Source organism: Ochotona curzoniae, unplaced genomic scaffold (genome assembly GCF_017591425.1).
Source record: "Ochotona curzoniae isolate NIBS_2020 unplaced genomic scaffold, NIBS_Ocur_1.0 contig_21, whole genome shotgun sequence".
NCBI classification, from domain to species: Eukaryota; Metazoa; Chordata; class Mammalia; order Lagomorpha; family Ochotonidae; genus Ochotona; species Ochotona curzoniae.
Genome location: NW_024465322.1, coordinates 8453394 through 8481188, shown reverse-complemented (window position 1 = coordinate 8481188; position 27795 = coordinate 8453394). Strand labels below are relative to the sequence as shown.

Below are 27795 nucleotides of genomic sequence, written 5' to 3'. Positions count from 1 at the left end.
CTAGAACCGGCGCCCATATGGGATCCCGGGCGTGCAAGGTGAGGACCTTAACCACTGCGCCACTGCACCAGGCCCTACACATTTAATTTTAATTTTAATTTTTCTTTTAAAAAAATGAATTACATTGCATTATGTGACACAGTTTTATAGGCACTGGGATTCCCCCCACCCCTCCCCAGACCCCCCCCCCCATGGTGGATTCCTCCACCTTGTTGCATTACTACATTTCAAATTCAGTTGAGATTCTTTCATTGCAAGCATCTACCAAGCATAGAGTCCAGCATCTGATTGTCCAGATAAGTTCAACGGTTTCTTGGGGAGACCATCTCTGGTCTGAAGGTAGAGCCGGCAGAGTATCATCCCGATCAATTAAAAGCCCCGACATTACATCAGTAATAATTTATAACGTTATGGAATTAGTTGACATGGTATTGAGTATCCAACATGTTAAAAGAGAAAAAATAAAAGAATGCAAGTTCTGAACCACATCCTGTGACTTCTACATTGATACTTCAATTGTTAGTTTATATACAACTGGGTTCTATACACCTTAAAATGGCTATAGATTACTATTCAGCTGTCTCATGTCTATTTTAATTTTAGCATTTAGCAGTTTATAGCATTGAAGCATGATTTTGCTGAACCTGGCTGTTTTTTGGGTAGTCTAACTCTATAACTCTAATAAGACATATGTCAACAGTTGAGGTGCAGAACAGTTTTAGGGGGGGTGTGCAGAGAAATCTGCAATACCGCAGTGAGGAGTAACTAATCTTTGTGTCCCACCCAGTGAGTTATAAGTGCATTCCCGCGGACCGTTTCCTGTCTGTTTCCAAGCTTTCCTTGTTGTTCTCTTTCTATTCTAGTTTTTTGTTTGTTTGTTTGTTTTGAGGGGTTTCCGGAGCGATCCTGACGGTCATTACGAGAGAGGGTGGGGACCCAAAGTCGGAACCAGGCGAGGCCCAGAGAAAGCTCCTCTCCCTAGTCCCGTGTTCTTTGAGCATCTCATGACGGCACACGACGGACTTTGTGAGCTTTTTGGGAAAAGACACTTGGCCTCTTGACTGCAATAAGCTCCACCACCACCACAGGGCGAACAGTCCCGGGTCTCTGTGACCTGAAAACCGCGAGGAAGCCAGGAATGATGAGAGCATCGGGGAGCAGCCGGAGACCACTCAGGCCTGACAGCTGACGGACGACGGCTCCGCTGTGCGGTCCGAGAAGACTGCGGCTTCTGCATGGATAGTTTTCTTGGAATAAAACCAATAGTTTTCTTTGCCACTTCAGAGTTTACAAGGTCTATTAATGGCAAAACACGGTCATTTCAAGAGGAGAGATCTAGGCGAGAGGGGGAGGGCGGCGAGGAGGAGAGGCAAGAAGGGAAGAGAAGAACTTACAAGCCGCAGAAGTTGGCGTTGACCAGGGACTATTACAGTTAAAGCCTGCACTGCCCTCAGGTGGTCAGACCTGAAAGTGCAGAACTGAAAGGATCCCGGCAGGTGCCTGATTTTGTGTGATCTGACCCTGCGCTCCAACAGGGCGTGTCAGCATCACCTAACTCACTACATCACAACTCTGGCTTCATCGCCGTGAAACAGATACTTAAACGAGAAAAAACAGGCTTTGTGTCGGATCAGTTGATTCCACTTGGCATCATTTAATGATGGCTTCAGTTTAAAAATGAAAAGGAGTCTGAGCAGTTACAATGAAATATCTGCATGAACATGTCACTAAACTGGGATTCCTGGCATCATATTAAAAGCTCGTTAGAATACTAGGTTACTGTTTCAACGAGGGTTGGTGAGGCACTTTTCTCAAGGTATTCTCTGATCTAGACACATTTTTAATCTCAAATATACATCACTGCGATAGCTCACACTTATACCAGAGGGACCCACACCGAGAGCCACGTGATGTGTGTCCACGCTCACACGGAGCAGCTGAGGCACAGATGGGGTTTAAATCCACCTCCACGGACCAGTTCCCTCCGTCCAGCACAGCGGTGCCGCGCCTGCTGGGAAGGGGGCCCGTTATCCAAAGGCCTTGGGCTGCACAGGATGCGACCAGTGTCACTTCCCTAGTCCTAAAGGAATAAAACTAACGTATCTGTCATTTCCTTCTGCCTGCTGAAAAAAAAAAAAAAAAACGAAACTAAAACAAACACAAAATCCAAAATAACAACACGCAAAGCTCCAGTTTGGAAGGGTTTGAGAGAAGCGTATTTGAGGAAAGCTGTTTTGGTCTGTTTATTACTGACAAACTGGAATCTCATTCTAGCACCCTCAGAGCGCCTCGCATCCGGAACACGTCTCACTGGGCGCGCACCTGCTGGCTCAGAGGAGCGCCCTCAGCTGTGACCTTGAGTCAGTAAAAGCCACTTCATCAGCCTTGTCAATTCTTCCTTCAGAAACGGCTCGAAAGAATCTTTGATTTTTTTTTTTTCTTTGATGGACATTCCGATTTCCTTCATGCTCACACCTCTGGAGGACAAAAGAAAAAAAAGAAAAAATCCCTCTCCCTCGCTCAGTAGGAGTGGTGTAGACACCGGCTGGTAGACACCGCGGTGTAGACGCGGCTGCTGGCAGGGGCTGCGCGCTTCGAGCCGCTGCTGCCCTCTGCTGGCCGTGCGGCGTTAGACTTTAGAAAGCGCAGTGCACAACGCTCCAGTCAGGATGATGCAAAAAGCCAGCACCAGTAAGAGGTAGTTTTTCAGACCCTGGATAAAAAGAAAGAATTATAATGAAAAAAAAAATACCAGACTCAAATGTACAGAAGGCACGCGCTGCTCAGGACCTTGTCAGTCAGGCTGCAGCCACCTGGATGCGTTTGGCTTGCGTTGGTTTTGCTGCTCGCTCCTGGGGGTCATCCAGATGAGCTTGCAACGTGCAGGGGCTTCCCCAGTCAGCGAGTCAGGCGTGCAACCTGGGCGCCGACTCCGCTTCCGCGCTTACTAGGGTTAACTGGACATGCCCGCGTGTAGCGAGTTCGACAGAAAGTCACCGAGTTACCACATGTGACAGGGCAGTTCATAAGTGAAGAGCTGTGCTGGTTTGAAAGCGTCTACCAGGACTTTCGAACATTCTGGTCTCCATTGTAAGCAGCCAGCCTTCAACCTAAAGCATCACCCACTTAGCTAGGGACATGCCCAGCAGGGCACAAACCCCAGGCGGAAGGGCTACCATGTGGAAGATGACACTGGAGGCCGCGGGCCTGTCTGAACAGACAGGGACCTCCAGGATCAGGCCGTGATCACCTCTGAGCTCATGGGAGACGCCTAAGGAGCAGGCGCTCGGACACGCAGAGAGGGTCAGACGGGCACTGTGCAAAGCCACACACTCCGGCCAGACGGCGAGCAGGGAGCCCAGGAGGCCAACAGCCACCTGTAAGGAAGTGGTTGCCGTGCTCCCGAGGGAGGAGGATGAAGAGCAGGTGCATGGCTGGCGCTGGACCAAACGGCGGGCAGCAAACGCAGAGCTGGTTAGGAAGAACGGGGCACTGGGCCGAAAGCCGACACACCCCGACCGCAGCTAGCTCATCTCTGGATTAAGAAAGAAACATCTGCCCGTGTTAAGCAGAAATATTTCATTTCTGCATGTGCCACCTCTTAGAGACACTGGTAAACCTCTGACATCGGGCAATAACTACCTCATATGGCCACAGGCATTCCTCTTTCCTGTTCAATACTGTAGCAGCTCTGGTGACCGTTTTCAGCATGTGCCACTGTCAAGCTCCCTCTATGTTCTGGCTGTTCCCTTCCAAATCAGCTTGCGTGTGCCCCCTTTACTGACGGATCCGAACACTCCACGGCTTGGGTTGAGCCTCGTAAAGTCAAATTGGACTTGATTTTAGTTGTACGGTCTCTTCCCAGTCACACTTTCCGACTTTTTTTTTTTCCCAAGTAACAATGACCAATTTTATCTCATGAAGAAGACACGTAAGGCTCTTGCAAGAAAACAGGGGGGAAGGGAGAAGCTGCTCTCAGGAGAGGGGCACCCGAGCTGCCCCCGTGGAAGGGACAGGGGCTGACCACACCTCGTGGGAACATTCCTGCCCCGGGCCGCCGGCCTGCAGCACGAGATCCCCGGGGTGAAGGGTAACACCCGTACCCTCTTTCCCAAGCCAAGGACGTCAGCCTGAGTTTCTGAACTCTACTGATGTAACTGGTGGTTCTCCTCCCTCATCTGAACTAGTTTCTGATAAACTGTTATCAGAATTATTGTAGACACGGTAATAAAGTGCGTATTTATCATGGTTTAAAAACGGAATCTTGTAAAAATCTCCCAGGAACAACAAAGAGCAGGAGATAAAAGGATACTTGAACTGCGAAAACATCCAAGGGATTTACTGAAGATCCAAAGTCCCATCATGAACTCTGACACAAGGTGTTTGGGCCGCACCCCGGTCCGGGCAGCTAGAAGATGTCAGCCTCGAAACCCCCGTCCTCAAGGATGAAAGGCTTGGCTCCTGCTTTCTTCTTTAGACCTTGGGGAGTTTCATCTGTTTTCTAATTTTTAAAAAAGTGCTTTAAAATATTCTTCCAGAAATGCAGTGTTTCGTGAATGACTTTGTCCTACACTTGCGCGTCCTTGAAACTCCCCCGTGAACCAGGCAGAAAGCGCTCGGAGCATCTGCAGCGGCAGGCACCCTGGACAGCTCTTAACTCTGGCTCTAGACGGATCAGGCTTGATTTTCAACGTCATTGAGATGAATAACTTACACGGGTCTTCCTTTCTCTCTCGATTCCAATACAAAAGAGCAGTCATTTCTGATGTCAAAATACCCTTATTTTTGGAGGAAATGGTGTCAGGCTACGGATATCTCAGAGATACAGGATATGTGCTTTCTGTGCTGTTTATTTCGAATGCGCAATCGGCCAGCCCTGAGAAGCTACTACGGACTTCGGCAGAGGGGGAGTGTTCCGCTGGGCTTCTCTGAGCATCACCAGGGATGGAACTGGAGAGTGAACTCCGCCCCAAGGGAGAGGGGTGCCTTCAGGACTGGGGGTGCATCCTCTGCCTCTCCCACGATACATGTGTCCTAGTTTACATTTTAACAGTTAAGTCAATCTTGTAGGAATCCGATCTTACTGGATTTTAAGATTTGCAGCTGTTTTATTTCACATTTCTGAAAAAAGATAATGCTGTGCCTGGTGCGGTAGCCTAGTGGCCTGAGCCCAGCACTGGTCAATGTGCCCAGAATTTCAAAAAAATTAAAAACCCCTTTAAAAAGAGAAAGGAATTATAACCAAAATAAATGAAAAATATATGTGAAATTAACCTATGTATCTGTAAATGTCTTAGGTTGTTCTTGTATTCAAAAAAACAAAACTCTAGATTACAGTTCAAACAGTCTAGGGAATAATGTGAGAGTCTTCCTTGTATTATATCTTTAAATCAAAGCATCTCATCACATTTGAAATGCAACACTGATTGATGACTTTACAAATCAGCGACGAGTACCTTCTCTCGAAGCTTCCCAGGGACTGGCATGTCAGGCCTTCCCGGAAGCATATACAATTTTCAGATATACAGTTTTAAATACTAAGTACTCTTCTTATTAGGATCAATTCCTATGTTTTTTTAAGCCTGCCCTTTCTTGTACATACCTGTATTTCTTTAAACATGAAGACACCCCACATGGCAGCTATTAATCCTGGACCCTTAAATAAAAATAAGAACTTTAATTAACTGGATGTTTTCTTATGACTGTACTTTACAAAGTCTCAGGTGGAGAACATATAAAAATATTCTCAGTGAAAACTGTCCATAATCTTAACCACAATTCCACATGATGCTAAATGTTAAGTCAAAAAATCACAACTCCTTTTTTTTTCATGGTCTTCATAACTATTTTGGGCTATATGAAAGTTAGCGTGTGACACATGTATAATAAACTATCAAAATCAGAAAGTGGATTTTTGTCTGCTGACCTAGTTCCTTAGGACGTCAGCAATGAAATTAGCAAGAAACAGCAGCACACTGCTGGCTGTGGGCTGGGACACTGCTCAGCTGCTTGTCTCTGACGGTGGAAGGACACCGCTGCCTGCTAGCTGGCTCTGAACCCGAGCGTTTGGTTACTCAGGAGTCTGCTGAGGGTGAAGGGAGCAGGGCGAAAGGGGAACCAGAGACCTAGTGAAAGCGTCCGCCCGCTGGGCCACTCCCAATCCGGGTCCTCCCCGTCGAGAGCCATGACCCAATCGCGTGAGTGTCTGGTGCTTCCGTGTATGTTAGCAGCACGCCAGAGTTGAGAGCAGAGCCGGGACTCCAGCCCAGATATTCTGATACGGGTGCAGGTGTCCCAGCTGGCCTGTTAAAACTCTAGGCCAAACACTTCTCCCTCCCATGAAATTTTCAAAGACCCTTTATAATAATACGTGCAATGTGACATTTGGTACAAGGATCCAACAACCATCTGAAAGGACATTAAAGCCTCTGCTTCAACAAGCTTGCTAAAATGAGATTGGCAATGTTCCCAAATGATGGCGAGGATGAGGACTCCCAGGTGCCAGCCTGTTCATCTGAATCCGTCCCATCCATCGCACTCCTGGAAACTCAGACTCCAGGGCAGCCTTTAGAGATCTCACAAAACTTAGGTTTACATTGGAAAAACAAAAATTTGGGGGAAAAAAAAATCAGTGACTTACAGCAGTGATGATTGGGAAGCTGACCACAGCACTTAGAGAATGATTAGCCACGAGCCAGCAGCAGGTGGCTACTGCCCAGAGGACCCCCGACAGGAAGCCTGCAACACACACAGGACACATCCGCAAACCCTCTTCCTCAGGTGAAACACTTTCCACAGGACAGGAATATCAAAGTGTGTACAAAAACGCCACCCCAACTCATGTGGCCAACACGGACTTTGACCTGTTTCTCATGGTCATTTTAGAAACCCCATCATTTCCTGGCTCTGGATTCTTCCGTGTGTAACGATGTATCTTTTCATGTTACTGACATGAAACGAATTCCTAGGACAGCAGCTGAAGTAGGGGTTGGGTGGTGGGGAGAGGCTCAAGGAAGGTACTAGATGCTAGATGTGAACAGTATCTGCAACCACCTTAGGTCAACTGCTTACACTTAAGCTCTGGAAATAACAGCTAACATTTCCTATCAAGTGCCCTCGTATTCCTTCACATTTGGATGGGATGTGGGGCTGCCGGGATTAGAACCGGCGCCCATATGGGATCCCAGTGCGTTTAAGGTGAGGACTTTAGCCGCTAGGCCACGCCGCCGGGCCCTTCTTTCATATTTGATAGCGACTTGACTCGAAGCAATTAGGAAAATCAATTACACGAAATTATTCAAGCTAAGTAAGCAAAGGCCAGTGCTCCACGAAACCAGAGAACTTTGTGCAGGAAGTGCTTACCCGGTAAGACTGCTGCGGGATATAGTTTAGGACTATTTTTCATGATGAGACAGTAGGCCAGGAAATAGACCGTGCTTGTAAGGAAGATGCCACTGAAGTGTGCAAACACGTAGTCCAAATCTGAAAACACACGACATAAGTCTTGCACATCACGTTTAATCGTTCCAGCTACATTCAGATTTTGAAAACTCAACACAACTGTAAAAGGAACTATTAATCATATGGACACACTGTTCACGTTGAATACTTTAATTGACATATTTAAAACCTTAGCAATATCGGGCAGTAAGTCCGTTGCTATGACCAGGTTTTTATGACTCTTGGGAAAGCGAAGAAGCAGCAGGCATCAGCTGCCTGCAATGAGAAAGCTCCCTTGTGTGCAGACTGACTTTTGCTAATGACTAGCAAATGTTCAGGTAGGCTGCAGGGGGTTATGGCTCAGTAGTTTTAGGGAACCAATGTTATATAGTTATTGATCATTCCAGAAGGATCCGGGAAGTCATCCCACCATGAGTTGCACTGTATAGCTAAGAGCACATGACATTGGCTCCACGTGTGAGAAACCAGCTCGCTCAAGCAGATGGCAGCCTGTTCACACAGATGGGTACACTACAGGACCTTGGCTGTGAGACCAGACAGCACTCAACGTTTCTGCCATCGAAGACTGACAAAGAATGGCTATGTTTGAGGAGGCAAACTGAAGGACGAAGAGCTTTTGTTTGTTCTTCTAAATCTTCCACTTCCCTTTAATATTAGCTAAGAACACCGTGTCTAGCTGTGTACTATAGCAAGAGACTAGACCCGCAGGTTGCCCGGCAGGTCGCCTTTTTATATGATTCACCGACTCTGGGACTTGGGCAAATTACCTCAAATCTCCTTGTCTCAAAATTTTCAATTGTAAAATGAGGGAAAATAATGGTATCCATTACTATGATGGCAAAGTGCTTAGGAAAGAGCCAATTTGACATATGTTTTTAATATAAACAATGCCTTCCTAAAATTATTTTTGAATAAAGTGGAATAAAGTGAATATATTCAGAGGTATCATTAAAAAAAAAATCTTCAAGAACTCGGCTGTTCTGTTTGCACAAGGATATCGCTGAGGTCATTGTTTATTATTGTCCAGTACCGAGAACAGCTTTACTCCTGGACAATCAGTGGCTGTTTGTTGTAGTCACTGGGTCGGGGACTGAAGCGATGCCCTTTGTGGCAAGAGGCTGTCTGAGAGCCAAAGCGATGACTCATCGCCAACAAGTGCATGGATTTCTACATTCATTTCTGGGTCCTTTGTTTCCCCACCCCCATTTTTCCTTCCCTTTCAATTTCTCTTGTGTTATCCCCCTTTTATTAGTTTTTATGTTTAAAAATGAAAAGTGTATAAAAAAGTATTTGAGCCAATGATTGTGAGATAAATTGAAAATATATTATGACAAAAGATTAAAGGATAAAAGGAAAGAAGGAAGGAGGAGGGAGGCAACATCATTACAATCTTGGAATTTTTATCTTTGAACTTCATGAAATCTGTTCTGTATATGCAAATAACTTTTTAAAAAGTCACAATGAAAAGTATTTGTATAAAAATAAAGGAAAATGTGAGTAAATATTAGGAGCCTTGTACCTGGGGCTAGACACAACAATGAAGAGGGAACTGGCAGCTGTTCGAAGCCCACCCCTCTTAGGAAAGTCGACTTCTAATCTTCATTTCCTCACCAATATTGCCCTCCTGACTTTTGCCCTTCACACGTCACACTTACCTAAACACTGGGAACGTTCGTTTCTCACTGCATGGGATTTAGGACTGCTTCTTCCAGGATACGACTCTCCTACCATTTCATGAGTGTAAGCTGTGTTTCAGCACAATTCTAGAACTCTCCGGAGGAGTCACTCGCTCGATTCCATTCGAGCCTGGATCAGACTATTTGATATAGCGTTGCGTTTATTCCTGAAGGATTAATTCTATCACTGGAAACTGAGGCATTATCAGGAAACGTGATACTGGGCTTTCCAATGCACTGTGCTATGTTTAAAAAATAATATTCTCTGGCTAAACAGGTTCTCTTTGACCTTTAATAAGGTTAGCGTTTGGCCTTTATTTGCAGTCAAAGTTCTACAAACTCTGCCTTAACTCATTCTCAGTGAGCAGAAGAATACATATTTTCTCAGAGATTATCTAACTATAAAATAATCTCCAAGTTTTATTGGAAAGTTAGAAACCATGCATTAGACCTGAGCCTGAAATGAATCCTGACTAAAGTGACTGCAAATGCATGTTCAAGATTTTATAAAAATATTCCATCAGCCCTTTAATACTTTGAGGATTTAATGCCTCCCTATTTTGCCACTTATAATGAAAAAGAGCAAAGGTACATACACAATATGACTATTGTTCATATGCTTCTCACAGTTCTAGAAAAATGGTAACAATGGGTTTGTAGACAAAGCAAAGTAACTTTATTCTCACCATACTGGCTCGCCCCTGCGTATGTACTGTCATTTCTTTTGCTGTGGTCCTTGATATAAAGGATTGGCACAAATGTTGATCCATACAGTATTCCAGATGTCACTGCCAGACTGCAACCCCTTGAAAGACAAATCATTGTATTGACCCAGGGCGATATTTCTGATTAACACACACTCGGAATCATGAGCAAGGTCAAAGTCAGCTCAAAGGCAGATCACAAGCAAGCAAGCAGGTATCGACTTCTCAAGCTCTGCGACTGGGACAGGCCAGGGTAATCCCTGTCAGGACACGAGGGCATCAGGGCTAGAAGGCACGACTCACAGATGTGATGGCATACCTGTATACCTTGTCACTATGCAGATGATCATTTTGTGACTATTAAATTGCCTAGTACACAACAATGAACCCAGATCTCCAACTGTGTGAACTATTTACACAACATGATATCATGCCTTATACATCTCTTTTACAGCACACAGCACAGAACGAGGACCATCTAAGTTCGCTTTTGCTGGAAACCATGGACGTGTCCCGTCTGCTCATGCCTTGGTTGATTATGGCTTAGTGAAAACAAAGTGATGATTATGGATGGCCCAAGGAGCTCAGACAAAGAAAAAATTTTTTTTTTATCAGAAGAAAATACTTCAGGTTCTGAGACCTTGCGATTGCTCAGACTTAGGCCCTGGCTGTACGAAGCAAGCCCTTGCAGTCGTGTTGGGGTGGGGGCATGATCAACAAATCTAGAACAGAACCTTAGACTTGATGTAATGGGCAGTGATATGAAACGGGAGACAGTCTCAGGCACAAGGTTGAAATGCAACTATTAATATTTTCTAGTGAATTCAGCAGTTGAGCAAACCAACAAATAAGAGCACTGTAAGATACGGAGGCTGAACTTGAGACAACACTCACGTTGAGTCCTTCCGGGGAGAGTGGGCTGCTGCTCACACAGACACAATTCAAGCACAAACGCCTTGGGATTATACAGCCAACATGTGAGCAGAAGAATCCCCAGCTTAGGCAGGGCAGCTGGCAGCGGTCTAGATCAGATTGACTCTGATCACTGCGAGTCCGGGGCAGGTTATATTCCCTCTTTCACTGGAGGCCCAAGAGTCCCGCCCAAGTGAATTTATTTCTGTCTGCTCCTTACTGGTTAGAGAAGCCATCTGGGCTTGGTAATTCCTGAGGCAGCTCAGAGACTGTGCCGAACTTGGCAGAGGGGCTAGAAGTCAGTGCTTGAGTGGCTAGCTTTTGAACTCAGAAGGCCCACAACATGATGCTGATAATCGCTGCTTTTGTCCAATACGAACGCAATGACAGAGAAAAGAAGTAACATTTCCTTACACTATGCGATGGTGAGCGGTGGACAGTTTATCCACCCAGGTGTTACTGCAGTCACTGGGACGGGAGTCTTGAGCTGAGTTGATCACCTGTTGAGAACGGTGGCACAAAACAACAGAAAGAACTAAAATCACAAAAGAAGTCCAGTCAAAAAGATTTCCACTTTTCCTCTCGTCAACATAATCTAAAATACAAACATGTCAGGGCACAGTGTCCTAACTGGCTGCTTGGGCTGCTGCAAACCCTGCTGCTAATGTACATGAAAGTGGCAGAGCATGGCACATGCACCTGCGTTCAACAGCTGCGTGGGTGAACTGGACGTGAACTGGACGGCATTCCCAGCTCCTGTTTGTTTTGCCTTGGCCCAATCCCAATCATTGCATGCATTTGAGGAGTAAAACCACAGATGAAAGATCTTTTTTCAAATAAAAAAATAAATCTTTAAAATACAAGTATGTCACCAATATATTCTGCTCATTCTATAACCAAATATTTCTGATTCTGCTCCTCTTTACTGTTTATTTTGTATTATTATTATTATTTTATCTGAAAGGCCAAGTTATGGAGAGAAGGAGTGGCAGAGTGAGAGATCTCTCATCCACAGGTTTACTCTCCAAATAGCCACAAGGCCTGGAGCTGAGCTGATCCAAAGCCAGGAGCCAGGAGCCTCTTCTGGGTTTCCCATGTGGGTGCAAGGGCCCAATGACTCAGGCTTTCCTCTGTTGCTTCCTCAAGCCATAGGTGGGAGCTGGATCTGAAGTGGAGCAGCCAGGACATGAACTAGTGCCCACATGGAATGCTGGTGTGCTAGGTGGAGGTCCAACCAACCATGTCAGGCACTGACCCATTTGCTCCTCTTTAATTCAGAATAGTTTACCAGTTGGAAGGCATCCTGCACACACATTTGTTTCTCTATTTTTCAGTAATCTGTAGAGAACTTAGAACTATAAAACACTCAAGACTCCTTCAGTGCAAGCCTTTAAATCAGTAAGCATTTTAACACTGCTTTCTTTCCTAGAATAAGTGATAATACATTTGCAGCCAGATTTCCAGATAAAGTGAATATTCTAAGGCAGGAAAATAAGGAGTAAATTCCTGCTATTTCGACTATTGAAGGTACTCGGCTGTGCTGATCAACAGGTGTCGCTGATGATAGAAGCTCAATGCTGGTTTTTCCAGGTAGGGAACTAGACTGGAATTCTTTGACAAGGATTAAATCCAATTTTGCTTTTTGCATGGAAAGGAGCTCATGCCTTACGGTTGCATACTAACTTACCATGTTGTTTCTGCCTTAAAAAAAAAAAAGATTTATTTATTTACTTGAAAGTCAGAGTTAGGGCCCAGCACAGTGGCCTAGTGGCTAAAGTCCTCGCCTTGAATGCTCCAGGTTCCCATAAAGGTGCCAGTTCTAATCCTGGCTGCCCTGCTTCTCGTTCAGCTCCCTGCTTTTGGCCTGGGAAAGCAGTCGAGGACGGCCCAAAGCCTTGGGACCCTGCACCTGCGTGGGAGATCCAGAAAAAGCTCCTGGTTCCTGGCTTTGCACTGACTCAGCTCTGGCTGTCGTGGTCACTTGGGGTGTGAACCACAGGACGGAAGATCTTCCTCTCTGTATCTCTGACTTTCCAATAAAAATAAATAAATCTTAAAAAAAAACCCATTATCTTCCTGCCAATGTTTCAAATCATAATTTTGTGTAGAAATGGCTGTACTCACATGTTCCGTCATTAATGGTGTGACATCCACGGGACAAGCATTATTTGGTATTTCACTTTTGATGAACAAAAATATGAAAGCACTGTAAGAAAAATGAAATTCCAGTGATATTTCTCCAAACGCTGGTCTACACCTAGCTGCCCATGTTTTTTTTTATTACGTAAGTTGTTCTTTATTTACAAGATCATTCACAAAATATAGTATGTTGGTGCGACACAAATGGCTCTGACTGCAGAAGCAGGAGGGGACGGGAGGAGGAGGAAGAAGAGAAGGAGTTTTGGAAACTGCTCACACTTTGCAACAAAGACAAGGAGAAGCCAGGGCGGCTGGAGCCAGAGCCAAGGTCTACACTGTGCTGCCCTGCTCAGGCCAGCCCGGGCTCCAGCCGCCCCCACATCCCCTGCTGGACCAGAGCGCCTCTTGGGTGCCAGGGCTAACCTGTTCCCAGCCCCAAAGTCCCTGCCTGGGGAAGCACCCGCACCATACACAGGCACGGGCTGTCTCTCGCCGTCCCTGCAGCTATCTGCGGTCCTCGGCCGCTCTGCAGAGTGGACGCGGTCCTGAACCCAGTGAAGCCAGGACGGTGGGCAGCCCAGCTTCTCCTTGTCACCTACGCCAGGGCTACAGAGAAGCACGAGGGACACAGGGTCTGGGGAAGGCCTCATGGGCACAGCACTGCAAGAAAAATGAATTTTCAGTGATATTTATCCAAGCACTGGAAAAGTGATTCTGGTTGAGAAACGGAGAAGGCAAAGTGAAACGAGAGAAACCAACCAGCGAGCCAGGGCCCGTGGGTTCTGAGCAGCACTGTCCCCTTCCGGAAGGCAGGAGCCTTGGGGCATGTGTGTCTGGAACGTGTGGCCTGGTGCAGGGTGGGATGTGCAGACCGTGGCCCAGGGCCAAGGTCAGGGCTGGAAGCAGACATGTGGGTTTCTTCACAACACGAAAGACTGGCTGAAATGCAGGAGTAAACCATCCCCTGGGACAGCAAGTTCAGTGAAAAGAGACTGGAAAGCAGATTTCTCCAAAAATAATCTAAAGCATATTACTCTTTTTTTTTTTTAATTGAAAAAAAAGTCTACCTCGTAAGAGAATGCTGACGCCTGGTTTTCATTAAAGCAACAGCTGAGGCAATGTCCTGGCATGTTGTTCTTGGTGTCAGCTCCCCTCCCACCCAGAGCCTCAAGTACAAAAGCACCATCTCCCCAGCTCGGCTGGCACTCGCCAGCGGGAGGTCCCTGAGAAGAGGGAAAGCTGGAAGACGCCTAGTGGCACCGGGCAGAGGGAACTGTTGCAGAAGTGCCAGCCGGACTTGTGGGTGTTTGGGTTGTGGGTGTGGCCACCCTCTGGATCTCACAACGCTTTTACCACTAACTCCCTGTGTTGCATTCTTTCCTATATGAAATACCTCGGCTGGTTTATCTCAAACATACTGTTATTTGTGAAACCCTCGACCTGCCTCTTTAAAACATGAAGCTGTACAAAGGATGGAAGCAGTACTTTTAACTTTAAAAAGAAAAGCCACATTCTAAATCAACACAACTATATTCCAATTTTTTTTTTTTTAAATACAGACTAGGAAACTCTGAGTTTCTTCAATGGATACTTTTCAGTATAAACTGGTTTAACTGAGTGAGGAGGATGAGATGAGATTTTGGGAGTTCCTCTCCTTAGAGAAACATAAATTCAGCGTTGGACATGTGATGGGGAGAGAATATTTTGCTGCCCAGCTGCCACGTCAAGCTCCAAACTGGGCTGCAAGGGCACTGGGCAGATTAACATACATTTGGACAATGTGCGCCCCAAGGGGAAGCGTTAATTGAAAACGAACAGTTATGAATAAAGATAATCATTAAACTAGATGCACAGCTATATTTTTATTAATATAAAAGCAGTTTCAGGGCGCTTACATTTGTTTAACTTAACTCAAAGCAGCTGGTGAACTTGCTGCTGTCTTTCCGAAGCAGGAAGCCAAGGCTTAGGCAAACAAGGCGATCTGTGCAGGGTCATACCAAAACATTCATTTACAATTGCACTTCCTTTGAAAAAATAATTCAGAAATAAGCCGAAAAGGAATGCCTGTTGGACTAGGTAAACTGGGCTTAAGCCAGAATGCCTCGTTAGTCTTTGAGTTCGGATTGTTTCTGGGACAGAGCGATGCAAAGCTAGAATTCTATGTGAACTGCACAAAGCACCAAAGTGCTTTCACCAAAGAAGTGTTAGGAATCCACCACTTGAGAATAATCGATGTTACTTCTTCTCCAGTAGAACTGGACCACTCCCTAAGGCAACATTTCAATGACAAAGAGATTGTTCCTGCATGTGTCTGGGGAGAAGCCAGCATAGCTGGGAACAAAATGCACTGTTCCTCTCCTCAAAGGGAAAGAAAAGTACTAAAATCTTTCCAGGCAGTGGCAGCCATTATGGGTGGCACTGACAGGGAATATAAATGCAGTTCAGAGAGGAGAGGGGACAGAATTTAAGGTCACCTCATTCCCATTAGGTTTTATTGACCAAACTCTGCCATGCTGAAATCTAAACTTATTTTCATCCTCATTCATAGTGCTTACTGGGTCACAAGGATGCACCATCCCACACGGGAGACCTGAGCTGGACTAGCTAGCATGTATCACTGCCAACCACCACTCACCAGCACACATGAAAGCCAGGGCACTTGGCAGGGCTAGACATTGAGCATGGGCAGAGCAACCACTGGCATGCACAAGATCTATGGCTGGGGTCAGATCTGCTAGGGGAGCTAGGGGGATACTCCGGCTGGTTTGTGGTTCCCACTGGTGAACATGGGAACCGGAATGGGGGCAGTGGTGGGCTGGGTCACAGTATCCACCGGTTTATGTAAGAGGTTGGAGACAGAAATGATCCAGCAATTGCAACTACCAGTGTGTGTGTAGGTTGAAGTAGGTGACAGACATAGGCAGACCCTGTACTGGCAAGCACACACAAGAGTCAGGTCTGGGGTCACCTCAGACAAGGTTTCTTTCAGGATCCCCCTAACTGCTCCAATCATGGGGAGAATCACAGGAGCTGTCATTTGACCATGAAATGACTGTGCCAGAACTGGGCCTCCTCGGTGGATCAGACGAAGCAGTGTACGGCACACCCAGGTGCACATGCAGAATATGGCTGTCCACTGGGGCCTGCAGAGGACATCTGGTACCCTAGCAGAGGATGGAGGGCAGAATGAAGCGGTCAATTACCCCAGCCAAGCACTGACAGCAAGTATCTGGGTGAATGGAGACGTTAAGGTGGACTACATCAGCCGATGGATCTTAGGAGGATTTCCTCATCCTTGGATTGGTGAGACTGACAGCGTTTCAGAACTAGTGCAACCATGGAAGTAGGATGCTTGGAGCACGCTCCACATTGGGGACCCTGGGATGACATCAGGTGGCTGTTCCCCATCTCTGGGTCCCGAGGTAGTTGGAAGGCTGGGTGTAGCCCTGCTCTTATCTCCTCCCTTCCTCCAGATACAGGAAGGAGGAAAAGAAAATGTGTCAACAATGGTCTCACCCACTTTCCCCTAATCCTCAACTCTTTCTACCCTAGTCAACTATGTAAACATCATCAAAGATAAAATTAAAAAAAGAAAATATTAGAACATTCTAGAGATAGACACTTTGTAAGTTTTAAATTGCACACAGTTCTAAGTAGCATTACGAATTATCATGTAATTCCATGCTGCCCCCTTCTCCCCTGCCTGGACACCAATCAGTCCTCTGCCTAGCGTATCTGCGTGGAGGTGTACGTCTCACTCGCCCCGGCGTTGAGCGGTCATCTCCACCTGCAGCTGTCACAGCATCACCATGTCTGTGTCGGAGCCTTACTTTTATTAAAATGGCCAGAAAGCATAAGGGTAGAGATGCTCTCAGTTCAGACACACCAAAGATAAGCTGCTAAACACGTCTTTGAAGTGAAAACCTAGAGTCTTGACTTTAAAAAAGGAAAATAATTGTATATGAGGTTGCCATGAACCACACTAAGGACAATCCCTTTGTTTGTGGAATGGGGAAGAAGGAAAAAGAAGTGTGTGTTAATTTTGTTCTATCCTTCCAACTTTAACAGCTAAGTGCATCCCTAAGGGGTGAAATGAAAGGGTCGGGCACTGTGTATCCCCTTGGGGTGTGGGAGGATATTCCTCCTGGAGAAGAGGGGACCACCTTTGCGAATAGAAAGAAAAACAACATCACTACAGGCCCGTAAGGCAGCCAGCATAATATTTTCCTATGTAAGATGTTTTAGTGGGCAGAAACATACCTTCTGGTTCTAATTTATGAACTACGCATTGTGATTTGCTACATGGTGTAGATCATGAAATGGAGTTTTGAAGCAATTAAATTCTTTTCCCAAGTTCTTAGAGCTTTTGAGGGATAAATCTGATCCCAGACATGGGAGCATTTGTGTAGGAAGAATCTGGGGGAAAGTGAGGCTGATCCTATAAAATTCAGCTTGAAAAGAATTGCACACCCGTGTGGTCTTGAGAAGACACAAACCAGTTAGAGATGGCCACATACCTTACTACTGAGAGCCCAGCGCCAACGTAATTCAACAACGGTCTTGGGACCTCTTGTGCATCCATTCCAAACCAGCCAAACCTGGAAATTCAGAAAGTTGCACCAACTTAGATGTGAGTGTCACGTGTCATCTTTAAGGACATGGATTGGGGACCAGTTTCCTGGCACCAGCTTCTGATTCTGTCTCTTTGATTTCGGTTAATTTGCCTTCCCTGTACCTCAATTTTCTCTGCTAACATGGAGTCAACATTTGGTCTTATCAGTTTATTATGAAGAATGGGGTAATTTAAACAAAAGCGCATGAGAATCTTCGTTTCTTATTAAGACCAAAGACGAAGTAAATTGCCAAAAGGTCAACTGATGTGAATTAATTCACTGCAATTGTGCATACTGTTTAGAAGATTTTTAAAAATCCCTCCTCGGGCCCGGCGCGGTGGCGCAAGTGGTTAAGTCCTCGCCTTGCACGCCCGGGATCCCATATGGGCGCCGGTTCTAATCCTGGCAGCCCCGCTTCCCTTCCAGCTCCCTGCCTGTGGCCTGGGAAAGCAGCCGAGGACGGCCCAAAGCTTTGGGAACCTGCACCCGCGTGGGAGACCCGGAAGAGGCTCCTGGCTTCGGATCGGCATAGTATCGACCCGTTGCGGCTCACTTGGGGAGTGAATCATCGGATGGAAGATCTTCCTCTCTGTATCTCCTCTCTGTATATCCACCTTCCCAATAAAAAATAATAAAAATAAATCTTTAAAAAAAAAAATCCCTCCTCCTAAACATCAGTTTCTTCCTTTCCTTTTTTTTTTTTCCCCTTTCCTGGTTATTGCCATGGCAAGCACCAAGAATTATGTTGAACCATCTTGGCCATGAGAAAAAGTATCAAGAACAAGAATAGTATTTGTGCAAAGCAAGGTGGGAGTGCAGGCAAAGGTCAGGAAAGAACAACTTGGAAAGCAACTTATTCACCTGTCTTTGTTGTTAAATGTAGTCTGTAATATTTTGAGTGGAAGAGCCCAAAAATTGAGGTGCAGACAACGCGTTCTACTCTACTACTTTTCCCAGTGTGATGTGTCAATCTGAACACTGACTGAATCCGTTAGAAGTTTCTGTGATGACGGGACTACATACACAGCAATTGCACCAAATGACAGGTGCAAACACTGAGCATTTGTGACCTGGCTAAGTTAGGATGAGCTATGTGTATTTTACTAGCTGTGTTCTCCAGAAGAATACAAATGACATGTTACTGTTCTCAGGCCGCCCAGTCCTTAGCGGTTGCCTTACATGGAGAGTATGGGTGCAGGGAATCTTAGGTTAAAGAGTTTGACTGGTGTTACCTTGAGCTTGCCCAGCCAGTTAAGGCGTTAAATGATCCCCAGATTAACATTCCAAGGCCTAAACCAATGGTTTTGATAATTGGGACAACAGCAATGTTCCCTGTAAGTGTAATATACAGAAGAAATGTGTTATTTCCAATACAGAAGATACACTCATAGGATGAATTATTATTTATTCTAACTTCAATCATAAAATTTCAATCATAACTCATAGGATTTGGACAAACTTTAGTCACTCACAATTCCTTATTTTGAAGATAAACACTCTTTTGGCATTTGACTTACGATTATGACTGTTAAAAGAACTGAGCTTAAGGGGAAATCCTACAATGAAAGATGGTGAATTAGCTTCTTGCCAAACCATACAATGTGTTCTTCAGCCTTGATGTGGGTTTCTGTTCTATGGCTCCTTGCAGCAGATGTCAGCGGTACCAGTAGCAGTGACTGTCCTCTAAGGCTCTGCAAAGGACCAACTATGGGCAGAGGTCTTCAAGCCCTTCTGTGCTCGCTGCCTTGCTTTCAGATTCTGAATTCTAAGCTTCATGTTACTATGTGTGAGTAGCACAATGAAACCCCAAAACGTCTTCTTTTGAGCAGTCTCATCCTATTACTAGTCAGGCCTCAGTTCACAAGCTGATCCTAAAAGGTCTCCTCGTTAGGGGTAGGTGATTTTCCCTTTAGCTGAGACGCACTCCTATTACATTAGAGGGCTGCTAACTCCGGCTAGCTTCCTGCACAGGCACGTCCTGGGAGACAGCAGGTGATGGCTCGACTGATTGGTTCTGAGGGATTGACAGAGCTAAGCACTGACACCTGGACGGAGTTTCTGCCTCACTACTCTGACTTGGCCCTGTTAGGGCTAATGAATGCACTGGGGAAGTGAACAAGCAGCTTGGAACTCTCTCATCTAGCTCTCTCTATCGAATAACCTTTAAAAGAAAAACTCCTTTTGACTTTTAAAATGTCATTATCTGATGTTCCATCTCTTTCAAACAGTATTTATTTATTTTTTTATTTGAAGGAAGATTTGACAGAGAGAGAAGGACAGAGAGAGACATCCTCCATCTGCTTGTTCACTCTCCGAGTGGCCGCAATGGTTCAGAGCTGAGCTGATCTGAAACCAGAAGCTTCTTCTGGGTCTCCCCATGGGTGCAGGACTCACAGGCCTTATCAGCCATTGCTCATTATCTCAGGCCATAACCAGGAAGCTGCCGGGGATGTGCAGCAGCTGAGACACAAAGCCATGCCCATATGGGATGGCGGTGCTTGCAGGCACAGGACTAGCGTGCTACCCCACGGCGTGGGCCCCCTCCTATTTTTTCCCCTCTAGCTCTTTCTCTGGCTGTTCTTTTCCACCATTCCTTCTGAAACAAGGCATCCACTGAAGACCCTCCCCTGAGCATGTCCTTCCCCTCCTCCTAGTCTCTGATGAGTACTTGACCCAACAGCATGATTTCAGACGAGTGCTAGGGTCACACACTTGCTGTGTTACTGCCCTGGTGTGGACAGGACCTAGTGCGTTCAGTGCCAAGCTCCAAATTTCTGGTAAAAACAAAAAATCAGTAACCACATGTTTTCGACTGTGGGCACATCAACACGTTCAAATTCAGTTCTCAAATTGAATGAATTATTTTCCCTTGCAACAATGTTCGGTAAACTCGCATTTACCGAGGGTGGGAAAGACCCACCCTCCCAATCGCAGAGGTTGGCTGCGCCCTTCTCTCTCCCCATTAGATTAAAAAACCACCACACGGGAACATGATGAACAGTAATGTAAGAGATCCAACTCCTGCAGCCTTGCACTCAGGAATTTCATTAAATCATCTAATCGCTAATAGCTCAGAATAAGTGGATAATCAATCGACAGTTAATTCCTTTTTTGTTTTTAACACAATGATTTCTAAAGATTTCTGATTCTTGAAATTCTCCTTGTTAGAGCCAAAAATCCCTGTCGTGTGCTTCTGTCATTGACGCGGCAGGGCCGTGCTGGCTGGGAGTACACAACGCCCAGGCAGGTCACTGTGGGTACTGATAAGGCGGCAGGCAGAACATTTTTATTTGTTTTTTTTTTCTTTCCGAATACTAGTGTGTGTGTGTTTTTCCTTATTAGGGGTAAGTCTGAAAAAATGGCATCAGCTGAGACTTCTATTTAATATTCCAGTAAACATGTGTGAGAAAGGTCATAAAATGTAAAAATATGAGTTATTCTTAAAAGTGATTGAAACATTTTTACTATAATTTTCTACCAGGAACTTGGAAGGAAATCATAACAGAACCAGGCCTGGAAATACATCAATTATCTCTATCAGTCACCTGAAAGGGAAAAGATGCGGTAGCTAATATTTTATATCCGTGACTATAAAGATGATTCAGAATTATAATAATGTGTGCTCACTTTCCTGGTCTGAGAGTTATTCTGATGATTGCATAAATTGATTAGAGAATAAGGCAGAGCAAACGTTACCTGTTGCCCAAATGCAGCCCCCAAGCATTGCAAAAGGCCAAAACTTAGGGCAGTGCAATATCAGGTTGACCACCACTGCAACCAACCAGATGGCGGCGCAGAGAACCCACTGGAGGAACATACCTGGAAACAAAAGAACCAGACATTACTGGAGCAAGGTGATTTGAGTAAACGAGTGCTCGGGACTATCGGTGAGTTATTCTGAGGACAAGACTGCAACTTACTGAATTCCTGAATGCCAAGCACTTTCCCTTTTCATTCTTACAACACACACGTCACAGCTAATCCTAACGCACAGAGAAAACCAAACTGAGATCAGTGATTTTTTTCTAACAGCTGGAATTTTGTAGAACTGGAATTGATGCCCAGGTTGACTTGAAAGTCAGTCTACACATGACACATATCTGGTCGACATTCACTTTTTTCTCCCACTTATTAGGCAAATCAAAAAGTTACTATGGGGCTGGCATGGTGGCACAGCAAACCACCACGCCACCTGCACTGCCAGCATCCTCTATGGGAACAGGTTCACGTCCTGTCTGCTTACAGCATGGGAAAGCAGCAGAGGCTGGCTCAAGTCCTTGGCCCCCCGCATCACGTGGGAGACCCGAAAGAAGTTCCTGGCCCCCAGCTTTGGATGATCGCAGCTCTGGACGTTGTGGCCGTCTGGGGAGTGAGCGAGCGGATGGAGGACCTCTGTCTTTCTCTCCTCTCTGTGGGTCTGCCTTTCAAATAAAATAAATAAATCTTTTTAAAGAAAAGAAGTTTGTACTTGAAATTGGCAAGACTCATTTTATATTTTGTTACATTTTGTTACCCTCAGAGAGAGGAACCGGATATGTCAAACTGCCTCGTGGGGCACTGCTTCTCATACAGCGCCTAGCTTGAGTCCCAGCTATCTACTTCTGATGGCAGCTTCCCGCTCAGGCGCACAGGGACACGTGATGACACGCTGCCACAGGCAGCTGGTAAAATAAATCAACAAGTGCATGGAAGAGCCCGGCAGACTGTGTCTGGAACCTTGAGTTCCCGGATTGCTACCCTGGAGATGCAGGTCAAACTGCAGCCAATGGTCTGTGAATGGGCACAGGCCTGAGAGCCAGGCCAAGGCCCGTGGGCCAGAGTCTCCAGCTGGGCAGCGGTCCAAGGCCACAGGGCTGTGTGCTGTGGATATCCTTGAGGCAGTCAAAGACTGCTTCTTATTAATTTATTTTTATTGGAAAGGTAGATATACAGACAAGAGGAGAGACAGAGAGGAAGATCTTCCATCTGCTTATTCACTCCCCAAGTAGCTGCAACGGCTGGAAGAAACGATCCAAAGCCAGAAGCCAGGAGCCTCTTCTGGGTCTCCCACGTGGGTGCAGGGTCCCAAGACTTTGGGCCATTCTTGACTGCTTTCCCAGGTCACAAACAGAGAGCTGGATGGGAAGTGGGGCTGCCAGGATTAGAACTGGTGGCCATATGGGATCCCAGAGCATTCGAGGCGAGGACCTAGCTGCTAGGCTGCCATACCGGGCCCATGAACTGGCTCCTGTACTTGGATTACACTGTTGCTTTCTGATCATTGAGCACTGGTGGGTTAACATCAACGTGGCACATCTATCAACATGCGTGCCACATCAGCTCCAGTAAGTTGACTCCCGAGTAGTTCAGTAAAAGATGGAGGCGGCAAGCCTTCTGGGTCAACCCTGCCAAGAGAAAGGGGCTTCTTCTGGCTGCCTGCTTTCACAGTCTACCTGGTACTTGTCTCATTTCTTATTTTGTCAATTGCATGTCACTCCGTTCTAACCCTGTTCGTGCTGAGCTGGTCGCGGGACAATCCTGGATGTCGTTGACATTTGGAGATGAAACCGGCAGATAGATAGTTCTGTTTCCATCTCTCTGCCTTCCAATTAAAATGGAAATAGAAACATAATTAATCACAATGCCATCCATCACTGGAAACATGGCATTAATCACAACAGTAAACAGCGATCTGAACATCCGGGGCTCATTTACAAATCCATGCCACTGCCGGCCACTCGGAGGCCTCCCACTGGCTTAATGCCTCAGCTGAGCCAGACATTGCAAATGCAGGAATCGCTCCTCTGGGCGAGGCGTTCACTGCTTCCCCGCTTCCCTCCGACCCTGCGCCAGGAATCTGCGGACCTTATGCTAAGAGTTCTATTCGTTCCTTGTGCAGCTACTGCATCATCAAGGATGCAGGAACTCAGACAGAAAATCGGCTGCTAAGCTCTGAGACAAAAGAGCAGTGTCACAGAGATGAACGGGAAGTTCATCTTACAACTTCTTCATTTTAGAAATAAGAAACTGAAAACAAAAAAACTGCCAAGACTTGCCCAGGATCACAAAATGAATCCTAGAAGCCAAAAGGTGGATCCACCATCCTGTTTTTCTGTTAGTGGCTTCCATTCCCATCCAGCCTCAAAGAAAAACAAAGTCCCTGGCTCTGGAGCGAGAAGACTCACACGTCACTGTGCAAGCAGCGTGGAGACAAGGAATCGGGACAAGAACACGCCAGTTCACTGTAATACTCTCCCAACTCCGGGATGGGGTTCAGGAAGCCAAGCGTGTCCTCGCTTCTCTTTCCGTAAAATTTACACTGCGGGGTTGCTTTAACATGACATGTATTCCTGAAAATCATGATGTTATACAACTCAAACAGTAAAACCCACAGAGTATATAGGCAATATGTTAGGGAACAACACTCAAAAGCTTCATCAGCAATGTTATACATATTAAAACACACACACACACAGTGGGCCCAGCGTGATAGCCTAATGGCTGAAGTCCTTGCCTTGAATGCGCCGGGATCCCATATGGGTACCTGTTCTAATCCTGGCGGCCCTTACTTCCCATCCAGCTCCCTGCTTGTGGCCTGGGAAAGCAGTTGAGGATGGCCCAAAGTTTTGGGACCATGCACTCACCCAATGGGGAGACCCGGTAGAAGCTCTTGGCTCCTGGCTTCGGATAGGTTCAGCTCTGGCTGTTGTGCTCACTTGGGGAGTGAGTGAGCACATGGAAGATCTTCTTCTCTGCTCCTCTGTGTATTTCTGCCTTTCCAATAAAAATAAAAATAAATCTTAAAAAAAAATACACAGCAATCTTACAAAAAGGACAGTTTCAACTGGTCAGTGGGTTAAATGCATGCACATTGTCACTTGGACAGACAGGAAGCTTGTCTGTGGAGCAGGACCTGGAAGGCCCGCAGCCTGTGGGTTAGTGCAACGCTGGGACACGGAGGGCTTTGACACCACATGCCGGCGGACGTGCAGCATCTGCATTTTGTGTCCAATCACCAGCTATATTCATGCAGGCAAAGCTCCGTGTTCTTCCAGTTGTCTCTTACGGAAAATGATGCGTATCCACAGGCACGTAAGTCAGGCTGCGGCCACTGCTCTCCAACCATTAGCTGTGCAGCAAAGTTGTAAGTCAGGCTGCGGCCACTGCTCTCCAGCCATTAGCTGTGCAGCAAAGTTGCTTTTTCCAAATGAGCATTATTACTAGAACTGTCCTTTTTTATATTTCTTTATTTTATCGAGAACTGTCCTTAATTTCCTTCTCTATGAACATCCAAGCATGGCTACCAAGCTTCCTTGCTAGTGCCTACCCTGCCTTTACCAGAAATAGAATTTTAAGGATAAGCCTACCATGATCAACTCTCAGACAAAACGGAATGAGTGTTATGACTTATTTAAAAACTCTACTTATCAGGCACGAAGACCAATGCCATTTATTCTTCTGTTATGTATTTGAAAGGCAGAGAGAGAGAGAATGGCATTCCTCAAATCCCGTGACAGCCAGCAGCCAGTGCTGGGCCAAGGTTGGGAGCCAACGCGAGCCTCCCACGGGTGACAGAGGCCCACTGACTCGCGTCCCCACTGACCCCTGCCAGGTGCACATTAGCGGGAAGCTGGGATGGGGCATGCAGCTGGAACCGGAGCCCGGGCGTTCCAACAGAGCAGCTTGCATCTGAATCAGCTGGTCAACGTTGATTTCACCGAAATTGATTTTTATGGATAGGATTTTTAAAATATCAAGAAAAGACAACTTAATCCCGGAGCCTATGGAACTGTATCATAAAATAATAACAAAAAACGAAAAAGAAAGAAAAGAGAACATCACATTTGAAAGTAAATGAAGGTTAGCAATGGTGGGAAAGAAACAATTACCATCACCAGTATCATATTTTTTCAGTGGCACAAAGTTCGAGCCGAATAAAAGGACCGCTACGGAGCATGAGACGTAACCCACGGCCGGGGTTGTTGCATTGCTGCTCATGGCTGCAGGTCTGGAAGGAGCTGCTAGAGTCTTGACCTACTTTCCAGCCGCTTCTGAAAAACAGAGAAACAGAAATACAACCATTGCAAGTTGTGAATCTGTGAAGAAAAACCACATTCAGTTTTCCACGAGTCGGTTAAGACTCCTTGCACGCAGCTACAAATTATACAACTATATAGTATGCTTATACTCTACTGTTGTTTATTGTTTTCATTCACAATGGAAAACAAATCCTTTCGTTTTTACCACTAAGGGACAATTAAAAAAAAACACACTTTTTCAGAGCTTAAAATAAAAACTTCTTACAGATCTGGATACAACTTTTTATTATTTTATGAAAAAGTTCTGGGCAGGCAGGCTGATAGAATGCAAGGTTTCTTGGCCAGGACCGTTTCCTTCAGCTGCTGTAATAATCGAATAAGAAAGCATCCAGGAAGACTGTAAGAACTAGCTTTTGTTCAGACTTGAGCATTGATTGTGTCATAGCTACACACTCGGCATCCCGTCCAGGGAAGGAGCCCTTCCTTTCTCAAGGGCATACCCGTCAGAGGTGCAAAGTTCTAACAGATGCGAGTGCCTGTTCCATCATGACTTTAAGAAGCTGAAGTATGGTTGCAGCACGGTAGCCTAGCAGCTGGAGTCCTTGACTTGATCGCTCTGGAATCCCGTATGGGCACTGGTTCTAATCCTGGCAGCCCCACTTCCCATTAAGCTCTCTGCTTGTGGCCTGGAAAAGCAGTCCAGGCTGGCCCAAAGTCTTGGGACCCTGCACCTGAATGGGAGACTCCGAAGAGACTCCTGGCTCGTGGCTTCAGATTGGCACAGCTCTAGCCTTTGTGGCCACATGGGGAGTGAATCAGTGGATGGAAGATTTCCTCTCTGTCTCTCTTCCTCTCTGTATATGTGACTTTGCTATAAAAATAAATAAAACCTTTTTAAAAAATGCTGATACGGTGGAAGAAACACTTCATTAATCTTACAAAGGCTCTGCGGTACACTCAGTCAGCAGAGCACGATGGGGCAGCTTGTCCACCCTGTTCTATGCACTCAGGGAGCAATCAGACACACACCTAACCAAGCCTCCATTAATGAAGCCAAAGGGAACCATGGACTTCCTCAGCCATGTCAACATGTCACAAGCGCTCATTGCGCACATGTGGCTCGCTGCCCCCAGGCAGGACAGCGCAGGCTGGAGCCGAGAACACTCCTGGGCTGGTTCCCAGAAACAGTAAGCAAAGACAAAAAAAAAAAGAAAAAGAAAAAGGAAAAGAAAATCCTATTGGGTAACACTGCTCCGCTAAATAAAAAGCTCTGGTTCCTCTAGGAGGACGAAGGCCCAAACCACAACCAAGAACCAGAGCGCGAGGCCACTGCGCACAGCTCATCTTTTCAGTGTCAAGCTCGATAAGAAAAACAAATGACACACGTGATTTACCAAAGTGAGCAAATAGTCTTCCTCATGGTACCTCCTGGAATCACGCTTCACCCACTGACCCCTGGGAAAGAACCCTCTGCTATCGGACACACGACAAGCACTCTCCCCGCCCCCACCGTGCAAATGTAAAGCGACATTGCTCACTTCTCATGGATGCACTGACAAAGGTACAGCTCACATCACGACTCCCTCCTGCTTTATTTTGTAATGCTGTCTAAGGCCCATGACTGCTCCTCACATCTGCCCGCAGAGAATACTGAAACACACAACTTTCAAAAATGTAAAAAAAAAAAAAAAAGCATTATCACAGGCACTTTAACTGATTTCAGGGGTGAGTTCAAAATTATACAGTTCATTTTAGCAAGGAAAATACTTGCTTACAATTGTATGTGCTTTCTCAAACACATTGCAGGTAGGACCAGCGAGCGTGGAAGGCACAGTGAGACTCGGCGAAGGCACTCCTGCTTTTACCGTAGGCTCTAGGACAGTGTCAGCCCCGCAGTGGCTCGCGTGGGCTCTGGCTCAAGGCGCACGCAGGTGGGTTACAGCAAGCATAAGTTGTCACAGTTGCCACAGGACACAGATGCATAAGGTACCTGGGGAGCATCCGCGGCCTGCAGAGGCCTGAGTACCAGCCAAGAAGCGCATCCCCCTCCACGTTGGTGAGAAGCAAGCAAAGCAAAAGCAAAGACTGAGTAACAAGCAGCCAGTGCCAGAGGCTGCAGAGGTGGCTCTGCGGAGGCAATCCTCAGCCCTACGCCTCTAAGATTCAGGCTGGATGCAAAGGGCAAATGGCTGCTGAATGAAATTCTCTCAGTGCTAACTGTGGGTAAAACAGACGTATTCCACACGGCCCCCGCGCAAGGCTTGAGGTCCTG

The 27795-nt window shown here is 46.1% G+C and overlaps 1 protein-coding gene across 1 annotated transcript; it reads right to left on the bottom strand.

Annotated features, from left to right (window-relative positions):
- Window positions 1-2220: 2220 nt before the first annotated feature.
- Window positions 2221-27795, bottom strand: TMEM144 (transmembrane protein 144). Its single transcript, XM_040971328.1, has 12 exons — window positions 27742-27795; window positions 25374-25535; window positions 21202-21324; window positions 18738-18837; window positions 17410-17490; window positions 12878-12959; window positions 11168-11253; window positions 9824-9942; window positions 7363-7482; window positions 6641-6738; window positions 5603-5656; window positions 2221-2713 (listed from the first exon to the last, which is right to left on the bottom strand). Exons 2-12 carry the CDS (start codon window positions 25480-25482, stop codon window positions 2630-2632), a joined length of 1056 nt encoding a protein of 351 aa, XP_040827262.1. The 5' UTR covers window positions 25483-25535; window positions 27742-27795; the 3' UTR covers window positions 2221-2629.